Source organism: Lepidothrix coronata, unplaced genomic scaffold (assembly GCF_001604755.1).
Source record: "Lepidothrix coronata isolate B3197 unplaced genomic scaffold, Lepidothrix_coronata-1.0 Scaffold52, whole genome shotgun sequence".
In the NCBI taxonomy this organism is placed as follows: Eukaryota; Metazoa; Chordata; class Aves; order Passeriformes; family Pipridae; genus Lepidothrix; species Lepidothrix coronata.
This window is the reverse complement of record NW_016690232.1, coordinates 4,783,768-4,807,223: the sequence shown is the minus strand read 5'-3', so window position 1 is coordinate 4,807,223 and position 23,456 is coordinate 4,783,768. Positions and strand designations below refer to the sequence as shown.

The window sequence follows — 23,456 nt, the reverse complement described above, 5'->3', positions numbered from 1 at the left end:
TGTGGTGCCACACAATAGGGTGAGAGGCAACAGACAGAAACTGATGAGGAAGAATTTCTTACCTGTTCCAGTAACCAAGCACTGGAACAGAAACCAGAGAGGGTGCCGAGTCTCCCTCTCTTGGAGATATTCCAGAACTGTCTGGACACAATCCTGTGCCACGTGCTCTGGGGTGACCCTGCCTGAGCAGGGAGGTGGGACCCTATGTCCCAACTGCAGTCCCTTCCAGCCTGACCTGTCCTATGAAACACCACCCCCACCTGTTGACTTGAAATCCCCAAATCTTATTTTGCAACATCCCCCACCAAATGGGTGACAGAGGCTGGGCCTGCAGCAACCAGATACCCTTTTTTTATCATCCTGCCCAAGTTGTTGACTTTAAACCCCCAAGCCTCTCCCCACACTTCATTGACATTAAATCTCTCAATCTTATTTTACAACAACCCCCCAAAATGGATGGCAGCCCCCAGACACCTCTTTTTGTTGTTACGTGGGTCTCCAAAACCCTTCTGCATCATAGAAGAGACTCGTGCCCCCTCCCCTTGTGCCTTAGGAGGGTCTCCAAACCTCCTCTGATCAAGCTGAGCACCAATAACTCCACCAAATCTGCACTCAGTGCTGCACTGCCAAAGAGACACAAATCCACCTCGTAACTTACACAGAATCTCCTCAGGGACTTTAAACACTCACCCTTTGGCTCCTCCCCGCTCCAAAGTCCCCAGGTGAACTCACCCAGTGCCAGCTGGATTACTGCAGAAGGGAGGCTTCGTAGGTGGGGTCCCACCTGGGTCAAACTGTTCATCCCACCCCCCCAGCTCGTATTGATTTCAAACCCACAAACCTACCCCTTACTTTACAAGGTTCCCCCACCAAATGGTTGGCAGATGCTGCCAACCTCTGCCACCACCCTCCCCCCCAAAATAACCACAAACACCAATTTGGTTAAAAAACTTCCTGCAATTGATACATGCCACCCCTCTAGCCCCCTCACAGCGGGTTGGGGTAGCGGCGCTGGGAAAGCAGCCTGGGTTGGGTGGGTCTGGCAGCAGCAGCAAGCTGGGAAACAGAGAGAGAGAGGGGTGGTGTAAGGGTGGGTTGTACCCCAAAACATGAATTTGCTGTCATCAGGATGCAGCCACGCATATATCCGCCCCACCACTTCCATCCTCTATCACTCTCCCATCACTGTCCTCCACCAATTTATTTTCTTATAAAACCCCTTAGACCCCGGGGCTGGTGTCCCCCAAATCCCCCTGCCCACAGCAGATAGCCTGCTATCTGGCATCACCCCAAAAGCCAGAAGACACCCCCCCATCCAAACCCAGAAGCTGTCCCCCCAAAGCCAAGAACCACTCCCAGCCCCATCCAGCACCGCCCACCTCTTGGGAAGATGCTCTCACCTGAGAGACCTGGGCAGGGTTGTAGAGGGGGATTGTCCCCAGTGGTGGGAGAGGTGGGAGAGGCCCGGGGTAGCCTGCCTGGAAGGGCTGAAGAGAAAGAAATTTAACAGCCACCCCCCAATTTCAGAGCCTCCCCAAGCAGAGAGGTGTCCTGGACACCCCTCATCATGCACAGACACATCCCCCTCCTCGCCTCACCTGCTGTCCTGCTGACTGCTCTCCGTCCCTGTCCTGTGAGCCTGTCACCTCCAAGGACACTGGACTAAAACCAAAGGTATTTTGAACCTGTGTTCCTCCTGGGGCAAGAAACAACAACAAAAAACCCCCAAACCTTAACCTTAAGAGAAGATTCTAAAAGGTTGTTGGGAAGAGGGGTGAGGGGACCTACACAGCATTTACCAGGATTTCTGGAGAGAGGCTGAGCCAAAGGGTTTGTCCCAGCTGTGAGAGGGGCATCGGGTGGGGATGGCGATGGCGATGTCCGCTCCTGAAACCACAGCCACCCGTTTAGAGCAGAAACTCCTTGTGTGGTGAGAGAACCCCTGTGCCAGGTACCACACACCACACGTTTGGGGTCCCACTCTGCACCCAGTCCTGCTGGAGAGGTGCCCCAGGAGCTGCAGGAAACCCAGCTAAGGAGTGGCTACAGGGTCAGGGCAAGCAACCCTGCCACAGAGGTAAACCACCCCACAGCTCTGAATTAGGCAGAAGGCTGCACGCCAAGCCTGGGTACAGCATGAGGGGCCACCCAGGTCCATGGATCCCCCTCCGTTCTTCATTTCCTGCTAGTTTTGGAATAATATCCCAGAATTTCCTGCTCTGGGACTGTAGGTCTTCCTCAACCAGGAGGAAACTTTCAGGGGTGGTGGACCTAGCTCCAAGCCCACCCTCAGGGATGTGACACCCTGAGGACTTGGCCAGGACTGGGATAACCACACATGGCTGCTTCCCCCTTGCTGCTGTGCTTCCAATTAAAGAGTTTTTCCCATCCTTTCAGCTCCTAAAACCTGCCACTCACAGCTGTGTTCCGCTCCAGCGCAGAGCAAGCAATCCCCGTGGAGTTTGCCAAGGGCTCAGAGGACCTCCCACATTAAAGAGGCTTTATAAATTTACAATTATTATTAATCAAGGATTCACTTCCAGGCTGAAAGGGCTCCCAGTCGAGCTCTGTCCCCACACAGAAAGGGACACGGCCACGAAGAGCTGGGCAGTGGCACAGCCTCTGGATGAGCACAGCAGCAGCAGGTGATGGGGAGATGTGTCACACGGGGTGTCACCAGGGCCAGGACAGCATTTTGTCCCCTACCTGCGGTTCTGACATGGGGGGGTCTGAGTCTGTCTCGGATGCGGCTTTGGGAGAAGTTTCCTTGGTGGGTTTCGACCGAAACCAGCCAAACCACCTGAATCCAGAGCTCTGGGAAATGGAGGTTGTCACAAAGGAAAAGAGAGGAAAGGGATGAGGTGGTGAGAATGCCCTGGGGCCCCCCCAGACACCTGCTGGGAATGGGCACCACTTTGCCAGGGGCTGGGCTGGCAAAGGGACATGCAAGCTCAGGTCACAAGGCTCAAATCGTGCTCACCTTGTCCTCATCCGGCTTCTCCGCCTCCTCCTGGGCAGTGTCCTCGCTCTCTGAGGAAGGCCGGCTGTCATCCAAGGAGACAGTGGAGGTCTCTGAGGCAGTCCGAGTCCTTGTCTGTAACTCCTCCTGCTGTCACAGACTGAAGCTGCCACGTGCTGTCCCCAGAGGGGCTGCACAGGGCATGGTCAGGGTGCCCCTGGGAGTCCTCCATGCCAGGATTGGTGGAGAGCATCCCTAAGGAACCCTACATCCCTTACACAGCAGGTGTAAGCAGGAGCACACACAGCATGGCACAGCCAGGCACTCCAGTGGTGGGAAGCTGTCCCCCAGGGAGACCACTGACACCATGATGGGGGGATTCTGTGCAAGTTCAGTGTGTGGAAGGATAAGCCAGCAAGTCCCAGATTCCCCCCAGGACCCCCAGTGGGATGGTGTCCCTGGCCCCTCTGACTCACCTGCTCTGCTGGGAAGGCTGGCTGCACGCTCCTGGGGCACAGCAGGTCATCCCAGGGCTCTCCACCTCCTCCTGCAGAGCAGAAGGGAGGACAGAGTCAGGGTTTGACCCAAGGAGCTCTTATGTATCCATCACAGGTATTTCCAGTGCTTCTATCATCCCATCCCAGAGCACGGTCACCCTTGTGGTGGCCAAGATGTCCCCCAAGAGATGCAAAAGGCCATTCTGGTCCCTGTCCCTGCCAGCACCAGGGAGGTGAAGGCTGAACTGGTGCATCTTAAAGGCAATTTCTAAGGAAGAAATTCTTCCCTGTGAGGGTGATGAGGCACTGGCACAGAGAAGCTGTGGCTGCCCCATCCCTGGAAGTGTTCAAGGCCAGGTTGGATGGGGCATGGAGCAACTTGGTCTAGTGGAAGGTGTCCCTGCCCATGGCAGGGGGCTGGAACAAGATGAGCTTTGAGTGCCTCCCAACACAAACATTCAGGGATTCTGTGATTTTTGGGGGGAAACAAGGCAGCAGCACTCACCTGCTGGCAGCACTGGCTGCAGAGGGGGCTCAGCAAAACCCCCTCCTGGAGGGGTGTCTGTTCCTGGGGAGGATGGGGGGAGCTGCAGCTCTTGGCCAGCACTGAGCAGCGGTGATTCTGCAGCCTGAGCAGGGGCTGGGGACCACGGGGACACATCCTCCTGGGAGCTGGGTCCCTGGGGTGGCACAGATTGGGACCACGGGTCGTACTGGTAGCCTTCGCTCTGGGAAAGCTCACTGACGGGCTCTCCATCTGCAAAAAAAACCCCAAAAAAACCAACAACAAAAAAACCACACCTCAGGAGCTCACAATTTTTATAATGTTTATAATTCCATCAGACTTCTGCACAGAATTATCCTCTTACACATCAGCAGGAGCTGGGGGAAGGAGGAAAGACCCCAGGGATCAAGCAAGGGAGGAGGTAGGACACAGCACAGCAGCAGGAACCTTTCAGAGGCCTCAAGGAAGGTGGGCTGGGAAAGACAAGGGGGAAAAAACCTCCTGGGAACGTGCCTGAGGTTGCAAAGGAGCTCAGAAGGGGAATGATATGGAAGCAAAGAGCCCACAAGCAGCATATGCACCAGAATTTCAAAGGAGCCTGGGGCCTTGAGCCTTTTCCTTCATTCCTGCTGCACATTCTGAGCAGGAAAGAAAATTCACCAGGAAGTTTTAGTCCTGCTCCACAGCAGCGCCCATGGATGAGTTTCTTGCTTTAAGCAGATTTATTCAGGGCTGGGTTTTTATTTGAAAGGCTGGTTGAGCAAGTGGGGTTTGTTTTATTTAACACACACACTGGTCCCAGGTGGGAGTCCTGTTTATTCCAGCTCGGCAGCCTCCTGCCAGAAACACACTGGGCCCTGGAAAACTTCTCTCCCATTGCCATGAAACATGGCAGGCAGGACCCAGATCCCATAGGGAAAGACTATGGCACCTCTTGGATGCAGTGCTACCAAACCCTCTGCTTTGCTGCCAGCATTGCCTCCAGCTTGCTCAGGGTTGGCTTCAGTGAGCTGCTCCCACATGGCCTGGAGATGCTCAAGATCCACAGGGAGGAGGATGGATGCTCAATTTGATGCTGCCTGGCAAGCTCAGCTGGAAAAAGTCAGGGAGGACAGCCCAGGCTATAAGGATGGAGGGGGAGGTTGTCGTGACCATGTGGATATCCCTCTCTGGCACCTCATTCAGGCTTTGTCTTTCCAAGATGGATGGATTCAGCCCCAAGCCAGCTTTCTCTGCATGCAGAGTCCCTCAGGTGGTGACTCTGGGCACCCTTCACAATGAACAAAAGGGCCAAGCATTGGCAAAGTGAGCTGCAGAGACCACATGGAGCAGACCTGACTGCTTGGAGAAGCCGAGCCAATGGGATCATCACACCTGGGACTTCCTTCCAGGGAAGGAAGATCATAGCCTCAGCCCTGATAGCAGCAGAAGGCAATTAGGATTGATGATCCTTTTTACTGCTTGGGAAAGCTCTCTGAAAAGGAATTTGGCAGCAGCAGGGGAAGCTGATAGGAAGCAACATCTTGAAGGAATTAGTTGTGTTTCATCCTGTCTGCACCAGCCTCTGTTCTTCACCCTTCAGTGCCAGCATTCCCAGCAGAGAGCTAGATCCAAGCAGCAGCAAGGAGCAGGGGGCTGTGCAGGGGTTCCCAGCTGATGGGCGTGGATGTGAAGCAATGCTGATGGGTCACCAGCCCCTGGCTTCTCCTCAGTGGGACATCCCAATGGATGCACTGTCCAGCTGGGAAGGGAAAGCTCTCCAGCTCTTCCCTTGACACCAGGGAAGGGTTGTGTCCCTCATCCTGGTGTCTCTTGGCCCTCTGTGTGGGCTGATGCTGGAGGGGACTCTTGGGGTCACCAAGAGGCAAAGCAAAGGGGTCAAAGAGGCAGCAGGGAAGGGGAAATGCTGGGGCTTCACCAACAGGCATCCTGCAGCTCTGCACACAGCAGGATGAGCTCCTTCCCAAATCCTTCACTCTGTAAGTGTGAAATCCCTTTAGTTCAGCTCCAGTTTGCACCCTCACAGGACTGCCTGGGAATGGGGCCATCTCCCCCGAGGCTCAGCCAGGAGGCACATCCCTCATCCAGCTCCCACCCCCAGCTCCTCTTCTCCTCCCACAGCACCCACAGGGACCCCTGAAGCTGTGGTAATTAGGCCCAAATTATGCAGATTTTGTGTGAGGACATGAGTATCAACCCCTCACTTTGCAGCCCATGCCTGAGGGATGCATCCAGGCAGGAGCAACCTTTGAGCTCTGGGGGGATGCAAGGAGCAAGGAGTAGCTGCTGGAAAAAACTCCAGGGAGTGGGGAGCTGCTTCCCAGCCCGTGACAACACAATTCCACATATGGAAAAGCCTGCTGTGGTGACCACAACCTGCTGCTTCATTTTCTTTACCTGCTGTGGGAGGAACAGCACAGGAGAGCTCTGGCTGAGCCGGGACCACCTCTGGAGGAAGGTCATCTTCCACCTGCAAGGAGTCAGAGGGAAAACATGACAAAACAAAGAAAAAAGGATGTCACAGAGCAAAAACCAAGGAAACCACAAGGCCAGTGTAAAGGAAAGCATGGTGCTTGGGGGTCTGGGCCTCACAGCCTGCACCAGACTGCAGGTGAGACCCACACCAGCACAGAGACAGCTCTGTCCTAGCAAATGAGGGTGGGCTGCAGCACCACTGGGAGCAGTCAGGAGAAATGAGATGGGGAAGGCCACAAAACCAAAAGCAGGCATGAAACCTGAACAAAAAGCATTCATCCAAGGACCAGGTATAGATCCAGGAGTACACCCGCGAGGTGACACCCCACCAGTGTCCTCTGCAACATCCTCCTTGCAAGGGGATATTATCACCCACCCACGCACCAGCCCCTGCCTGCCCCCCTTGAGCCAAAAGAAGGAGTGTTTTCTCTCCTGTGAAGCTCTGCAGCCCTCAGGCACTGCTCACACTGAAGCTGCAGGTCCCACAGCAGAGACCACATCTCAGGGCTCGCAAGCTGAGAGAGAGGACACCGGGGAAACAACAACCTTTGAGCATCCCTCCTCGTCCCCTCAGACTGAGGACAGAGGAGGAGGATGCTCCTGCAGACAAAACAACACAGACCAGCTGTCCCACTCCATCCTCACTCCTCCTCACCTCCCGCTCCCAGCAGCAGGCTCGGAGCTGCTCCAGCCAGTCAGGCTCCAGCGTCTGGTCCTGCTCCGGCATCTCCAGGAGCAGAGGGTCAGAGAACTTCAGCCTCTCAGCCAGCTGTGGGGCCAGGAGGACAACAGAGATCATCACACATGTCAGATCCACAGGGATCAACTGCACATGGCTGGGCACACGGGTCAGGGGAAAATAGCATCACTTCACAATATGGGGGTAAAAGTAACACTAGCCTCTTGTGCAGGACTTTTTCCCTCGCCCACACTGCCACGGAGGTGCTGGCTCATCCTGTGCCCTGCAGGGTCCACAGAGATGCCAAAATACCTGTGGCCAAAATGCTCCTCACATCAAACAGGCAGGTAACTATCATCATCTTTTTCCCACCTAACAGCCAGCCTGGGGCACTGCCAGGTTTGCAGGACACCCCACCAGGAGCCCTGGAAAGAGCCCAGCTTCCAGGGCTGTGCATCAGCCCCTCACCTACCCCACAAGGATGGGCAGGAGCTGGTGGTTGTCTGATCTGTGCTTACAAATCTCTGAGAAGATTTCACAGCCTCCCAGGCCTGTCTCCTGATGCTTAACATCCTTAGAGCTAAAGAGTTTTTTCTTAATATCTAAGTGGAATCTTCCCTGCTACAAATTAAGCCTCTCTATCCCTGCTCCCGTGGAAGCTGCAGGGACAGCCAGGCAGCATCCCCAAAGAGCAGCCTCCTGCGTGCCAGAGGGCTGTTATCTCATCCCCCCGTGCCCCTTCCCCCCCCAGCATATCTTGCCTAGAAGAAATAACCCCGAGGCCTTCTTCAGAGGTCATTTCCTCCTCAATCTCTTATCACCCCAACTCTCCTCTACTGCGCTTGCTCCAATTTGGCCCTGTCTCCCAGTCAGGACATAGTGCCCCAGCCAAGACCCCTGAGACCCCAGCAGAGGGGGATTATCACCTCCTTGTCTCAGACATGCAGTTTTTGCTCTTAAAACCCTGAATAGCACTGTAACATTGGCTTTTTTTTTTCCTTTTGTATCAACATCCTGTTATGCTGCTGCTCGGTATTTTTTCCATGCTCCACTGTCTCCCCCAGGTCCCTCTCTGCAGTATTGCTGCTGTGTGTTTAATTCCTCCTGCCAAAGAGGAGTCCTGCTGCCCTGGCTGCAGCCCTCTCAGTGACATGGGGCTCCAGCTACCATCAGTGGAGCAAGAGGTTCTTTTGGAGCAACCCAGAAGTCCAGGATGAGATGAAGGGCTCCCTGCAGAGCTAAATCCCAGCCTGAAGGAACTGCTTAGACAAGAGTCCAGTTTTAAGACAGCTGGATGAGGGGAGATGACACTCAAAGCACTGCTCTTCATCCACATCTTTACTGAATTTTCTCTTGCTGGCATCAACCCACTTCTTGGAGGTTTATCAAGTTATCCCCCAGCTCCTTCACGCTCATTTATCTTTGACACTTTGCTATGAGCTTGCTGTATCAAGGGCCACCAAAAGCCATCCAGAGGTGACTTTGCAACTCAAAGTCACACAGGTCTTTGCAGCTCCACAGCACACAGGTCTCAGCTATCCCTTCCACACTATTCTCCATCAGACATTTCTTTCTATTCCTGAACTTTTTAAAAACAAACTCCAAACGAGCACAAAACACACTTCCCAACTCTGATGTCACACCAAGACATGACCTGCACAGCCAGAGCCCAGCCTGGGACAGGGCCTGGCCATGGAGAGCAGAGTAACCCAGCACCCAGCCAGGAGTTTGAACTCCCTACAGACCCACTGTCCCACCTCTTTACAAACACACCTATGTTCATCCTAAATCAATTGCAGGAAAAAGGAAATTATAAGCATGATTACTCCTAAACGGGAGGAATGTTTAATCCGAAAGCTAATGTGCACTTTGATCCAATATTAATGAACCAGCACCTGGTTGTATATAGTCCCTAGCTTCAAAAGAGGGGAAGTCTTAATCAAACACTAATGTGTATCATAATTTGTAACACAGCCTAAAACATCAAAGACAAGAGCGTCTACGAATGCACTAGTTTTTCAGATGAAAGTGTTTTCTCCCAGGAGAAGCATTATCCCCAGCAGAACAGCAGATCTGAGAGGCTGTTACACAGTAAATAGGCTTCAATGATTGGGGGAGGAGGGGGGCCGTGCCAGCCAAGTTTTGGGTGATTTCAGCAGCACCTGCTTCAGATGGGCATCCTTGCTGCCCCTCACCTCAGGGGCACCACAGCTTGTGCCCCTTTCATGGAACCACAGAATGGTTTGGGGTTGAAAAGGACCTTGAAGATCATCTCATTCCAACCCCCTGCCATGGGCAGGGACACCTTCCACTAGCCCAGGTTGCTCCAAGCCCCGTCCAACCTTGTCTCAAAGGATGGAGGAAGGCTTAAGCAGCCCTGGCACTGCCCTGGTGATGTGCACAAAGAGGACAGACCTGGTCTCCCTACAGCTCCCAACCTTCCCAGGGAACCTGGGATGATTTGCTTCACCCCTCCCTGCCCCAGCACCCTGCTCATGAAGCAGAGGGCTGTGCTTGGTGCTGCAAGCTGGGACCTGCTCCTACTCACTGTCACCCCAAAAATGCCCCCAGCAGGTAACCAGAGTCATGGGTAGTGTACTAGAGGGGAAATGTGAAGCATTCACACTTCAGCTTCTAAAGTCTGTGCCATTTAGAAGTTCAGAAAGCCCCTCCAGAACTAAAAGCATCCTTTATTTCCAAATAACTCTGCCCCTACTTGGCAGTCAACAAAATTCCCTTGCTTTCTACCCTAAATCCGTGGGGATTAGAGACCCCAAAGAGGTGTTGGCTTTGTTGTACTCCACCCACACCAGGCAGCAAACCCTGGGGGGCTGCTCAGAGCTGCTCCTGAGTGGGTATCACAGCGTGCTGAGGATGGAGGATGTCCCAGACTCACCTTCATCACCTGCTGGGCCAGAACAGGGTGGGTGGCTGGGTCCTGGTGCAGGAGCACCGTGGAGATCTGCTCACAGTACTGCAGGGCCTGGGCTGGCAGCCCGTGGTCAGCCAGGCGGGAGGCATAGAGCAGCTTGTACACCTGGGGAGAGGGAAGCACAGGAGCCACGGCGGAGCAGGGAGAGGGATGTGCCTGGGAGTGCCCTCTGCCATGGCACATCATCCCAGTGTGACTTGGAGCACCCAGATCATGGCTCTCGTGACCTGCAGTTCAGGGGCACTTCCACCCGTTCCCATGGGAGCATCCAGCCCCACCCCCTGAACCAGGCAGGTGGTGGGGAGAACACAGCAGCTCCATGGAATCACAGAATGGTTGGAAGAGACATTAAAGATCATCGCTTTCCAGCCTCCCTGCCATGGAGGCAGAGACACCTTCCACTAGACCAGGTTGCTCCAAGCCCTATCCAGCTTGGCCTGAAACACTTCCATGGGTGTATCCTGAGGCAGCAACAGGCAGGTGCTGGTTTGCCATGGGACAAGTCCATCCACCACCCAGAGAGCAGGAAGGCAACCAGACCTGAGCAAGCACTGATCACACACACTGTGCACCCCAAAATCTGCCCTGGGTGACCCCCCTCTGTGCCAAAGCAGCCTCCCCATCACTTCCAAAGCCCAACAAGGGAACAAGCCCCAGGAGCAGCCTGAATTCTTGGCTTTATGAGGATGGGTTCATGTTTTGGGGCAGGTCTGAGCTGCTGCACAAGATGTACTTGAGCGTCTCTGCTACCTGGAAGGGGAGCAGGAAGGATTCAGGCTGTCGTAGCTGCTGGCAGTACTCCAAGATTTCCATCCTCTGGATGGCCTCCGTGCTGGCAAACCGGGCAAACACCTGGCTGCAGGGAAGAGTAGGGTCAGCAAGCAAGAGCAGAGGTCCCTGCCCAAAAAGCCCCACACAGCTTACATTCACAGCAGGAAAACCCCAAACAGGGATTGCTTTGGCATAGGAGTGAGATCCCAGGGGTGGGCGGAAGGTGGGACAGGTGCCCCTGGCAGGAGCATCAGCCCCCCGGGCTCGCTCACCGGTGGCTGCTGCCCAGCAGGGCCATGCGGGCTGCCTTGTCCCTGAAGTAGCCAAAAGGGATGTCTGCCATCAAGTAGCAGAAATGAGCTGCTTCGACTGCTCCCTTGCTGGCTGGATGGGAGTGAAAAGGCAAACATTTAGTCCTGAGACATCACCATGTAGTCAGTGTTGTGCTGGAGGCCCCCGAGCTCAAACAAAAGCCCAGACCCAACAGCCCTGCCTTCCTTCTCTGTCCATGCAGACCCCGACCCCTCCCTTCTCCACGTTTTTTGTCCATTTTCCCTGACTGCTGATTTCCGTACCTAGGTTTCAGTTCAGTGGTAGAACCAGGGGAGCCTGAGCAGCTCCAACTCTGATACTGTAGGTGCCCACTCCCCCATGACAGCTGCTCCCAATGGTCTCAGCTCACCCAAAGTGTCTCCCATGGTGACGATGGCTCGGTGGTTCAGCTCCATGTCTCCAACCTTGTTGGACAACATCACAGCCAGATGGGGCCTCCAGTCCCCCCACGTGGCATCGCCACAGCACTGGAGGGAGACAGAGAAGAGCAAAGGTGAGCAGAGATTGTCACCACAAGGTGGGTGTCACAGGCAGGTGACAGCACAGGGGAACGTGCCAGGGGCAGCCTCCTGCTCACAGACCAGCGCTGCCTGAGGGATCCTTCCTGACATGAGCTGGAAGAGGGTCTGCAGGGGGTCATTCGTGGCCAGTGTGCTGGTGAACCTGCAAGGAGACAGCAGAGATAGGGACTCCAAACCCTCATTCACCTCCAGGGGCATGTCCCAAATGCTCCACGAAAGTGACGTCCTGAGGGGCTTTCCAGCAAATCACAAAATAGTTTGGATTGGAAGGGACCTTAAAGATCATCTCATTGCAACCCCCTGCCATGGGCAGGGACACCTTCCACTATCCCAGGTTGCTCCAAGCCCTGTCCAACCTGGCCTTGGATGCTTCCAGGGATGGGGCAGCCACAGTTTCCTCTGGGTAATCTGTGCCAGGGCCTCACCACACTCACAGGGGAAAATTTCTTCCCAATATCCAATCTAAATCTACGTTCCTTCAGCTTAAGCCATTCCCCCTTGTCCTATCACTCCATGCCCTTGTAAAAAGGAGGCAGAGAGGATCATCAGCCCACAGGGATGACGATCTGCATTACCTCCAGAGCAGGCAGGTCTCCAGGACAACAAGGGATAAAACCTCCTTAAAAGGATTTGGGTTCCACAAGACAGAAAATTTCTGCTTAACTCTCCCTGAAGGGATCAGCCCAATCCAGACTAAGTACGTTAATTCCACCAGAAAATGTTCATACGAGTGGGATGAACAGCTGGGACCAGGCTGGATCACAGGGAAGATGGCTCAGCTCCCGCTGCCCCATGGCTGCCTTTGCTAGTGCAGAGGTGAAGCCAAAGACTCAGAATAAATCAACACCACACATCCAGGGAATGGCTTTCCTCCTGCTTTTCAGCCCTCACTTGGTTTCTCCTGTCCATCAGGAAGACTGAAGGACTCAGGCCTATGTGGATGAATGCTCTCTCCCCTCTTTGCCTCCTCTAAAAAGCTCCACCTGAAATCAATGCCCTTTTTGCAGTGCTCTGGGGCTGAGGGCACTGAAGGGACAGCAGGCTTGGCAAAGCCATGGAGCATCACACCCTGCTTTGGCTTCTCCCACTTACCCCGTGAGCACCCAGCTGTAGGTCCGAGGGTCCATCTTGCTGGAGAGGAAGAGGGCGTGGCCCCACAGCTGGTTTCTCATGGCCCAGACCAGAGCATCCTGCAGGCCAAGACGGAGGAGAAAAAGGGTTTGCATTAACTCTGCTTCCCTGCCCTCCTCCATTGCCAGGGAACCCTCTGCTCCCCCAGCTCAGAGAAGAGCCCGTAACTGCTCTGGCTGTAATTAGTACCCTTCAAAAATCTCTTCCAGAGAGATCCCTTTATCTTTCTACCTTGAACAATTACAAGAACTTGGACCTTCATGGCAATATTGTCGCTTGGGGATTTGCAGGACTCCTGATTTTCCAGTGGTCTGCGCTGCCTGCTAGCTCTCAATGCCACCACTGTGGGATCCCAGCCTGGGCACTCAAATTTCTCTGCATCCAACCCTCCTGTCTTCTCCTTCTGCCTTAGGTATCCCTAGAGATCATAGCTGCAGATGAGGTTGAAACTGGAGGATCTTTAAGGTCCCTTCCAACCCAAACCATTCTAGGATTCTATGAAACTAAAGGTGCAGTGCTGGTAAAAGCCTCTGCATCTCATCTTCACTTGGATCCCCCATCCCAGTTCCCAATGGTGGGAAATCACTGCCAAAAGCCCTGTTGTACAAACACAATTTGAAGGGTCGATCCCACAACCACCTCTTGGCCACCCTTCCCTTTAAAACCCACCTAAAGAGGACAAACCCTCAAGCCCCATCTGTCCTGGGTCCCACTCACCACTTACTTTCTTCCTGCCATAGTAGAGGAGCTTGGTGAACTTCTCCACTATCTGTGCCTGTGTCTCCACCACGGGAGGGACCTCCCCGGTGATGAGGTCCAGCGTCCCCGCCTGCCGTGACGCCCACTCGTCGTCCATCAGCCCCACCAGGTTGGCTGCAGGCTCCTGCCTCTTGTATTTCTCCTCACGCCTGCAGTCCTGCATCAGCAGCTCAGCCGTGTCCGAGCCCACCATGGACTGGGAAAGGGAAGGAAGGAGGCACTTGGAGGCTGCCCCACAAGCAAAGGTTGATGGCCCTTCCAGTCCAACACCCTCACAACACCTGCGTCCTCATCCCAGCGCATCGCCCCAGTCAGATCAGCCTTGGCCACCAGCACACAGGTTTGGAGAGAAAAGGATTCAGCACAACTAGGAACACCTTCACTGCACTCTCTCTGAAGACCTTATCCACCTGCTTCCAACAAGCAACCACAGATTAAGATGGGGTGGATTTCCATGGATTAAGGGAACAACCCCCTTTTACATGCAAGTGCTGGCTGCTCAGCAAAGGTGGCACCAGTCCCTTTCATTGGGTTGTTGGTGGTTCCCCAGGATCAAAAGCAGTCACAGAGAAGAATTTGCTCCAAATATCCAGGCAGCATCAAACTGATGGATAGTGCTATGGAAATGGGATTCTCTTAAGGTACATGCCTCCCTTAAAAATAGCTACTGGATCAAGAGGCACCTAAGGGATATACAACTTGTCTCATTTCTCAGATCAAAAAAGTCATCCCCTTCCATGGGATACCTACCCCATTCTGCCTGCAGAGGAGGACCAGGAGTTTCCAGAGAAGAGCTGAATCTCTGCCCCTCTGTGTTGAGGGGTCACAGCCCACGGCGATCTTCTGCTGGCAAAATGTCATCACATCCACCTTGTGCAGATCTTCCCTACAGCACCAGAGAAAGGCATCAAAGAAACCCAAGGCAAAGCAATCTAGGACATCATTCAGGCTTAAAGAGTCCCCAGGTTCACTGATGGGAATGCCAAAGGTCCCAAGCAAGAGCTGGAGAAGATCCCCTGTGCCAATGACCACATAGCACATTTAAGCTCAAAACCTCCAAAATTTTCTCATTATTATGCCTCTGCAGGTTTCTGTGTTTCAGGGATGCAAAGTGCATTTCAAGCCCTCTCTCTGCCCTCCTGGTAATATTTTCCTCCATCCATCTGCAAAGACCCTCAGTTTTGCTTTGCTGGGCTGCCATTACATCCATGGATGTCCGAGGCTGCAGGAGCAGGCACAATCTGTTACTTAACTGGCAGAGTGGAGGGTCACACTTGTGACCACAGAAACCCTTTGGGACTGAAACACGAGCAGAAACCTTTAAGCTGGTTGCAAGTCAGGCAAAATTGCTCTTGTACAATCAAATTGCCAGAGAGTTGGAAAGAAAGTATGGATGAGACAGGGGAGAGATACTGGGGATGAAGATGTTGATCCTGATTCAACCAAACCAACGTATTATATGGAGATTCCCAACGTACCCTTTGGCACGAGTGGTAATCCAGAATCATAGAATGGTTTGGGTTAAAAGTGACCTTAAAGATCATCTCATTCCAGCCCCTGCCATGGGCAGGGACACCTTGATCTAGACCAGGTTGCTTCAAGCCTCATCCAGCCTGGCCTTGGACATTTCCAGGGATGGGGCAGCCACAGCTTCTCTGGGCAACCTGTCCCAGGGCCTCCTCACCCTCTCAGGAAGCCTTTCTTCCCAGTATCTAATCTAAACCTACTCTCAGTTTGAAGCCATTCCCCCTTATCCTATCACTACAGTTCCCAACGAAGATTCCCTCTCTGTCTTCCCTGTAGGTCCCCCTTCAGAGACTGAGAGGTTGATGTGAGGCCTCCACACAACCTTTTCTTCTCCAGGCTGAACAGCCTCAAGTTTCTCATCCTGTCTCCATAGGGGAGGTGCTCCAGTTTCTTTATCAACTTCATGGGCCTTCCCTGGACTTTCTCCAACAGTTCCCATGTCCTTCTTATGCTGGAGAAACCAGAACTATACTCAGTATTCCAAGTGGGGTCTCCTGAGAGCACAGTGCAGGGGGACCTCCAGGTCCTCTACCCAGTTCCTGTGTATATGCAGCTCTTTTGCTCAGTAAAGTTTTTCCTTTTCTCTCCCTGCTTGGATTGTGAGTGGCCAGAAACACACTGTTGTAACCAGTACAACACAGACACAACTTGATGCAACACACCAGGGCCCACACTGGATGAAGGCACATTCTGTGCTCAACAGTCTCAGGGGACAAAAACCTTAGGAAAAGCTTAACCACAGGTTGACCCAGGACTTTAGACTTACAAAGAGATGCAAAAAAAAATCATTTTTCTGGGACATCAGTACAAAATAAGGTCAGACATACAAACCACACGGAACACACACCCCATGAATATTCAAAAAAGACCCCCAAACATCTCCCTTTATCCAAATCAACCCACGCTGCATCAAAGGGGCTGGGATCCCATCCTGAACTTAGATGTGGCCTTTGCAGATAACTCAAAACCACAAGGACCCTGGAGCCTGCCTTGAGCTCATGTCTCCTCTGAAAGGAGACAGCCAGGAGGACGCAGCTCCTGGACCTGCTGGTGCAGCATACCTGGCCAGGGGCCCTGGGAAGGATTGCAGCTCCTCCAGCTCTTTCGTGCCATGAAGGAGTGCCTGAAAAACAGAAGCAAATTCAGCAGCTGGACTCCAGCAACCAGGCCAGCCTCTGATGGGCAATCTGAAAGCCAGTGCCTTGGCCAAGGGCTCCATGGTGCCAGTGAACCCACTGTCTGTGCTGCCTTAAGGGAACCCCCAAGCACAGACCCCGAACCATCACACGGACCCAGGGCTAAGGTCCAGGAAAGAAATGCCTGCTGAGATGCCATCTGCCTCCTTTGGGAGGAAAAGTAGAAGACTGAAATGCTGTGGTAGACTCTGGGGATGGATACAGCCTCTGTATTTGGAGCACCTCAGGACGGTGAGTGAACCTGTCCCTCAGAGTTACAGAGCACATCTGTCCCCCTCCATCAGAAGGGATCACTGCAAGCAGGTGCCAAGGGTTACAGAGGTGAAGGCTGAAAGCAGAGCCTGGCACGATGCAGACTCAAAAAATCCACGTGAGATGGAGAGAAGATGGGAGCAGGGGACAGGAAGGCTGCTAAGGAGGCTATTTGGGTGATGAAATACGGTGTTTGCAGCCCTCAGGGCAGGAGGAGTCACTCCAGCGAGGGGACCAGGGGAGTCTGGGGGTCCAGGCTGTGTCATACCTCCAGGCTGTGCAGATCAACGTGGGCCAGCTGCCCCTCTGCAGGGTGGTGGGGACGTGGCAGCACCAGGTGTCCTCCAGCTCCGAAGCACAGCGATGTGTGCGGCCGAGAGAACTTGAGGGGAACGGCCGGGGTCAGGGTGGGCACCAAGGGACTCCCTGCAATGACACACAGGCCACTGTGAGTCCCCTCATACCAACCTGTAAGGACTTATAGAGCACAGCTGCCTGTCTCAAGCACTGTGTCAAGGCCACAGAAAGAACTTGCCATAGGATAAGCCACCCCAGTGGGAACTTGGGATAAGCACAGGAGGGAGGAATCTGCAACAGGAAGGTGCTAATTCCAGGCTTGGCAAGGTGAGATCTGGTTAGCACAGCCTGGTTAATGCATCCAGACAAAAATTCCACTGTGGCAAGCTGTGGGAAAGGAAGCAACTGCTCAGACACATCACCTCAAGTTATGGGAATAGCATCTGCGACCACCTCATGGATACCCAGAACTTGGACTGTATAAAGTTGGTATCCCCAGAAGAACAACTCCAGGACTCCCTCCACTAAGAAGCCCAGGGTGAAGAAGGACCAACAGGATGCTGCTGGATCCACAGGTGGTGACTGTCTTCTGCTTGGTATCTCGTTTCTCCTCCTCTCCAGGCCCTTTCCTATTTCCTTCTCTCTCTTTACCTCACATTTACTGTTAAATAAAATCCATACTATTGACTTCAGCACATGGTCTACTCTGCACCTTAATTCAAGCAGAAGTGTCTCTCAATCAGATCAAAACATGACTCCACCCCACATCCACTATGGAGGACATGACCAGCTCCCACCTTGTCCCCCAACTTCAGTAGCTCTCCCTTGACCCCCCTATACCAGAACTGTCCCCAAAAGCAGCAGGTGTGCACAATAGGTCCTGCACCTACCCTATCAGAGCCCCCAGACCACACTCCCACCCCACAGCCCCACAGTCACACCTTGTGCCTGCAAAACCTCCTCCAGGAACAGACCAAAGCTGTGAGACAGCCAGTCTCCTACCCCCAGCCATTTATTCCTTTGCTCCCTCCTTGTCAGATCACACCCCCCCCACAGCTCACCTGTTTGTTCCACGTTCCAGCTCCCTGGAAGCACAGGGTCATACTGGTCGGCACCGTCACGGATGTACTGGCTGAGCTCATGGCTGCTGGAGCTGAGCCCTGACTCGTGGTACTGCAGGAGCAGGCTGGGCTGCGAGGAAGGGAGAACACAAACCTGGCTGAGGAACAAGGGACACCTCTGCTTTCCTGCTCCCAGGGCAGTGGGACAGCTCTGCTGCTCCAGGAAAGTGCCTGGCAGGAGCAGCAAAGCTGATTCCCAGCTCATGCCCTGCAGCATCTTGGGTTTATCCCGGCACATAACCTTTGCAAAGGCTTTGAAAAATAATTTACATCAGCCACTGGTCTAGTCTGACAGCTGTCCTGGCCCTAAGATGAGCTCCTCAACACAGCCAAGGAGATGGGGCTTGGGAACCTGAAAAAGCATCACCTAGGACTAAAATCACCACAGCAGCTTCGATTTGATATTTTCATTTGATGTTTTAATTTTTTCTTGGCAAAACAGCAATCAGGACACAAGTGTGATGGAGCAGGACTGGTTTGACGGAGCTGACACTGACACACAGCTGCCAGCTACCCAGGGAGGACTGAATCACGGAATCATAGAATTTTTTAGGTTGGAAAAGACCCCTAAGATCATTGAGTTCAACCATTAACCTAGCCATTTGCACCACTACCCCAAGTGCCACACCTACGAGCCTTTTAAATCCCTCCAGGGATGGTGACTCCACCACCTCCCTGGGCAGCCTGTGCCAGGGCTTGACAAGCCTTTTGGTGATGACTTTTTTCCTAATATCCAACCTAAACCTCTCCTGGCACAACTTGAGGCTGTTTCCCCTTGTCCTGTCACTTGTTACTCAGAAGCAGAGACCGACCCCCAGCTGTCTACAGCCTCCTTTCAGAAAGTTGTAGAGTGTGAGAAGGTCCCCCCTGAGCCTCCTTTTCTCCAGGTTGAGCCCCCCCAGCTCCCTCAGCTCGTGCTACAGCCCCTTCCCCAGCTCTGTTGCAGAAAAGCTTCCCACCAAGCCTGGATTTCTGTCCTGGCTCTGCGAGAGAGCAGTGCATAGCCCCTCACTTGGGGAACAACAGCCCAGGAGATGGAGTTCATAAACACTAATAACCCACTAAAATAATCCCCAGGGACTGTTAGACACTGAGTGCAACATAGCAAAGTGTCCCTTTTCTCCTCACCTGGAGTGGGGACAAATGGATTGCTCCCCGAATCTCTGGGAAATTCCCCAAGCCTCTTGTCCTCCACCCCTGCCCATACTGAGGTTACCTCTTGGGGTTGGCCACCAGCCTCCCCTGAATTGCTGCCGAGGGTTTCTCCCCCTGCCCCTTCCCTCCTGGCAGCCGAGGTGTAGCTCTCCTCGTGGGAACCATAGGTCTGCATCCTGCAGGTGGGAGCAAAGGGAGACACCCTGAAGGTCCAAAATTTTGGAACCAGCCACAAACCTGCTGATTTTGCGGCCAATGGTTGCCCCAGGTTGCCCAGAGTGCCCACCCTTACCTGTCCTGCCCCGGGGGGCCCGTGGCCAGGTTGGGGTGGTAGCCCCTGTAGTAGTGCTGGCCCTGGTAACTGGTGCTCTTGCCATAAGGCTCTCCCTGTCTTGGGTCTAGAGAGGGAATCAAGATTTAGCACCACCCCTCCAGAGCAACAATGAAGAGCAAAAGAAAAGCCACGAGTCCGGCAATCTGCCATGCACACCCCATTTGCTTCCAAATTGTCCTGACATATTGGAGGTATAACACCCTCGTGGACATGTCTGTCAACACAGCACTGATGTCCTCTCCCCTTTCCTCCCTTCCCTTCTGTTCAGCCCCAAAACTCCAGGAACAGCAGAAAAGAGGCCCTGGCCACCATGATCACACAGCACCATCAAGCTCAGCCCGGAACCAGGAATGACACAGGATTTTAGCTGTGGAAATGAAGATCAAACATCCCTTGGGTGCACCTAGGTCCTGCTCAGGTTTCCTAAATGCAAACTGGCAGCCTGTGCTGCACAGGTAGAACACCACCCAGGAGTGTGAGCAGGAAAAAGCCCTGCACATGTGCAAGCCCTGGGAGAAGAGCCCACCCCAGAGAAAGCATCACTTCTTCTGCAAGCAAGCTGCCTCCATCCTGAGACCCCAAGGATAAGCCCATACCTCTGTCACCCTGCCAGGCCACCGGCTGCCTCTGGTGGCTTTGGTAGGGATAGTCATCCCTGTAGCTGGCTGCTGGATACTGCCAGTGGGGGTCTTCATATCCTTGCCTGAAAAACAACACGACATAATCTGAGGAGGGAAGGGCACCACTGTGGGTTCTGGGCCACATCTGGGGTTAAACCTGTGCAAAGAATGGGACCTTTGGAGGCAGGAATGGGGATGGAAATAAAGCCAGGCCCCCTGCCCAGTGGCAGGGCCAGACACTGATCCAGCATCGCACCTGGAAGGAGCAGTAGGAGGTCTGGATACCTTCCCATCCCCACCTGTGAGACAGTTGTGCACTGAAGTCTCAGGTGATGCCCAGTTTCAGGGAATCACAGAATGGTGTGGAGTGGAAGGGATCTTTAATAGTCATCTCATTCCAACCTCCCCACCCAACCTGGCCTTGAGATATTCCAGGGATGGGGCAGCCACAGCTTCTCTGGGCAACCTGTGCCAGGGCCTCATCACCCTCACAGGGAAGAATTTCTTCCCAATATCCCATCTAACCCTGCCCTTTGGTAGCATTAATCCATTCCACCTTGTCCTGTCACTCTATGCCCCTGTTACAAGTCCCTCTCCAGCTCTTTCGTAGCCCCTGTAGGCACTGGAAGGGGCACTAAGGCCTTGCTGGAACCTTCCCTTTTCTTTTCTGCCGAGCTCTGGAGCTGCTGTGCCCACAGCTCCCAGGCCAAGCCACCCACCTGGCACTCAGGTTGCTTAACCCTTCCCAGTTTACACAGGGATTTGGTCAGCCCTGTGCAACACCCCCTTCCCAGCATGAGCATCCTTCAGCCTCAAAACCCCACATGCCCACTCCATAACTCACCAAGGGCCATAACTCAGGAAAATCAACCCAAATTTGCTGGAGCATTGAAGCTCTTTCTCAGCACCAAGAGCATCCTCCAGCCCACATTTTATCCATCCACCCTCTGCTGTTTCAGCAGCTGAGCTTGCAGGCTGCCTCTTGCTCCTATATTAGCCTCTGCATTTTTATTGTTCACCTTGCACTTAGGAAAAAAGGACTGCTTTTAATCAAATCCGCGGGAAAAATGCACCTCGGGACCGACACGGAGCGTGTGAAACGGCAACCACAGAAGCCACAGTTGGAAGAAGAAATCAGAGCTACGACTGCCACACAGCCTTAAATACACAAGTCAGGGGCTGCTTTAATAGCCGGACATCACCCGCTGACACGCTGTTTCCCTGCGCAGCCACAAGGGCAAGGACCCCCGGGCGGTGACACGGACGATCCCTGTTTTAGGAAGGTTTTCGAGGAGAGGGGTCGGCGGGAGCAGCTCTCACCTGGAGTACGGCGGGCTGGGGTAGGTGCTGCCGTAGTGCTCGGCCCCCGAGGCCCGTCTGCGGCTGTCCTTGCGGGGGGGGTGTCCCTCCTCCCGGGGGTATCCCGGGACGTGGCTCCCGTCCCAGGAGCCGGGGCGAGGGGGGTGCCCTGTGCGGAGGAGCTGCCGCCGGAGCGGGGAGGGGGGGCCGTGGTGCCCCTCTGCCCAAGCCCCCCAGGCTGGAGGCCTCTCCCGGGGCTGGGGGGGCCAGGCAGGGGACCGGGGGTCCATCACAAGCTTGCCAGCAAGATCCTCTCAGGTTTTGGGGAGCTAAAGTCCCAAACGACTTTGGCGGCCTGCAAGGGAAAAGCCACAGTGTGTTTGATCAACAGCTTTTCACTCCCCTCCAAGTCCCCCATGGCAGCTACTCTCTGCTTTTGGGAGCGTGCTGGAAAACCAGCATCCTTTCCAAGATGCCCAGAGGCAAGGAAAAGCCATCTCTGCACATCTGCCTCAACTTCAAGGTCCCTATAAAACACCAGCATTAAATGGGCCGTTTTTGGAAGCATTCTTGAACCCTAGAATGGTTTGAGTTGGAAAAGACCTGAGAGATTATTTCATCCCACCCCCTGCCACAGGCAGGGAGCACCTTCCACTATTCCAGGTTGCTCCAAGCCCCCTCCAACCTGGCCTGGGACACTTCCAGCAATGGGGCAGCCACAGCTTCTCTGGGCAACCTGTGCCGGGGCCTCACCACCCTCACAGGGAAAAATTTCCTCCTAAAACCTAATCTAAATCTCTCCTCTTTCAGTTTAAAACCATTGCCCCTTGTCATATTGCTACAGGCCCTGCTATAAAGTTTGTCCCCATCTTGCTTATAAAGCCCCCTTAGACAGGTGGCATCCAGGCAGGATCCTCCTACATTCCCAGCTGCAAAGCACCACACAGGCCTCCCAGACAGGTGAGAAATCACCCTCACCTCTGTGACACAGCAGTGAAACCCCATTTTATACGTGGTAGGGAAGGGATATTGTCAAAGCTCTGAGCAGGACAAGGAGTTATGTGCAAAGAAATGAGTAAGGACAGAGACAGGGAGCAGTGGAGCTATGCTCTTGTGAGCTATGGGATGGGATAGCAACAGGGATTTCTCCTCCTGCCTTTCAGGTCCAGAAAGAATTCCAAGTAGACACCAGAATTAATTATTAATTATAACAGTCCCATGCAGAAGAGGAGATTCTAAGAAGAACCCAGGTCAGCACACGAGTGAAGCTCCAGCTGCCGGGGGGGGAGTGTCACCCTCGAGCCCCCTCATCTCCTCTTGCAGCATTGGTACCCCAACTGCCCCCATCACCACAAGCCTCCCCAAACACTGGCAGATGGTCACACACTGTCTGAACCCCTCCTCACCCCTCTCACTCAAATTCTAAGGCACTTTGTGGTAATTTCAGGACTGTAAGACACACAGGTCTGAACAGAGGTGGCTCAGGTTGTGCCCTTCTAGGTGAAATCCAGGTAAATCCTTGCCCTAAATAGTCCCCAGGCATAAACACCATTTCAGTCCCACTGAGGGGCCCCCCAGTTTTCAGCCAGAGGTTCCCACCACCATCCACCCCCCACAGCAGCCACACACACCTGCTTAGAGGCCGCTGGGGCTCTTCTTCCACTCCCTGTTGCCACTTCCAAAGTCCAGTGCCACATGGGCCAGGGGCAAAGGGCAGCCCCTGCTCCTCCGCCCCAGAGCGGTCGCTCGCTCGGCTCCCAGGGGATCTAACGCTGCTGCTGCATCCTGAGGGTCACCTTCTCCACCCCTTGGGACACCTCTCACCCAAGATAAGGAGCACACAGCCCTCCAGGCTCAAAACAAGCCAGACATTGCTCCTGTGGAGTTGTTTTAATGCCATGAGGTAAGTCCAGGCAGATAGCGATAGGGCAAAGGGGAACGGTTCTAAACTGAAAGAGCAGAGATTTAGATAAGATGGTAAGAGGAAATTCTTCCCTGTGAGGGTGGTGAGGCCCTGGCACAGGTTGCCCAGAGAAGCTGTGGCTGCCCTGTCTCTGGAAGTGTCCCGGGCCAGGTTGGACAGGGCTTGGAGC

General features: G+C 53.9%; 2 protein-coding genes across 3 annotated transcripts in view; one reads left to right on the top strand and one right to left on the bottom strand.

Annotated features, from left to right (window-relative positions):
• Positions 1-950: 950 nt before the first annotated feature.
• On the bottom strand, positions 951-23,047 carry SEC16B (SEC16 homolog B, endoplasmic reticulum export factor). Of its 2 annotated transcripts, none has more exons than XM_017815689.1 (26): positions 22,995-23,047; positions 21,385-21,718; positions 20,041-20,147; positions 19,403-19,508; positions 19,172-19,286; positions 17,896-18,025; positions 16,806-16,963; positions 16,151-16,212; positions 14,313-14,448; positions 13,528-13,758; positions 12,765-12,862; positions 11,733-11,814; positions 11,501-11,618; positions 11,091-11,202; positions 10,798-10,903; positions 10,012-10,152; positions 7,092-7,205; positions 6,359-6,431; positions 3,962-4,213; positions 3,436-3,506; positions 2,981-3,109; positions 2,707-2,814; positions 1,800-1,887; positions 1,599-1,696; positions 1,401-1,487; positions 951-1,056 (listed from the first exon to the last, which is right to left on the bottom strand). In XM_017815689.1, the coding sequence occupies exons 2-26, from the start codon at positions 21,651-21,653 to the stop codon at positions 988-990; spliced, it is 3,060 nt and encodes a 1,019-aa protein (XP_017671178.1). In that variant the 5' UTR covers positions 21,654-21,718; positions 22,995-23,047; the 3' UTR covers positions 951-987. The 2 variants fall into 2 exon arrangements, with proteins under 2 accessions (XP_017671178.1, XP_017671179.1); XM_017815690.1 differs by having other exon boundaries at positions 2,981-3,106.
• Positions 23,048-23,087: 40 nt separating this feature from the next.
• RASAL2 (RAS protein activator like 2) overlaps positions 23,088-23,456 on the top strand; it is a 189,903-nt gene continuing 189,534 nt past the window's right edge. The window contains exon 1 of the mRNA XM_017815821.1: positions 23,088-23,266. The gene's annotated coding sequence lies outside the window, so the exon portion shown is untranslated. The remainder of the gene's footprint in view (positions 23,267-23,456) is intronic.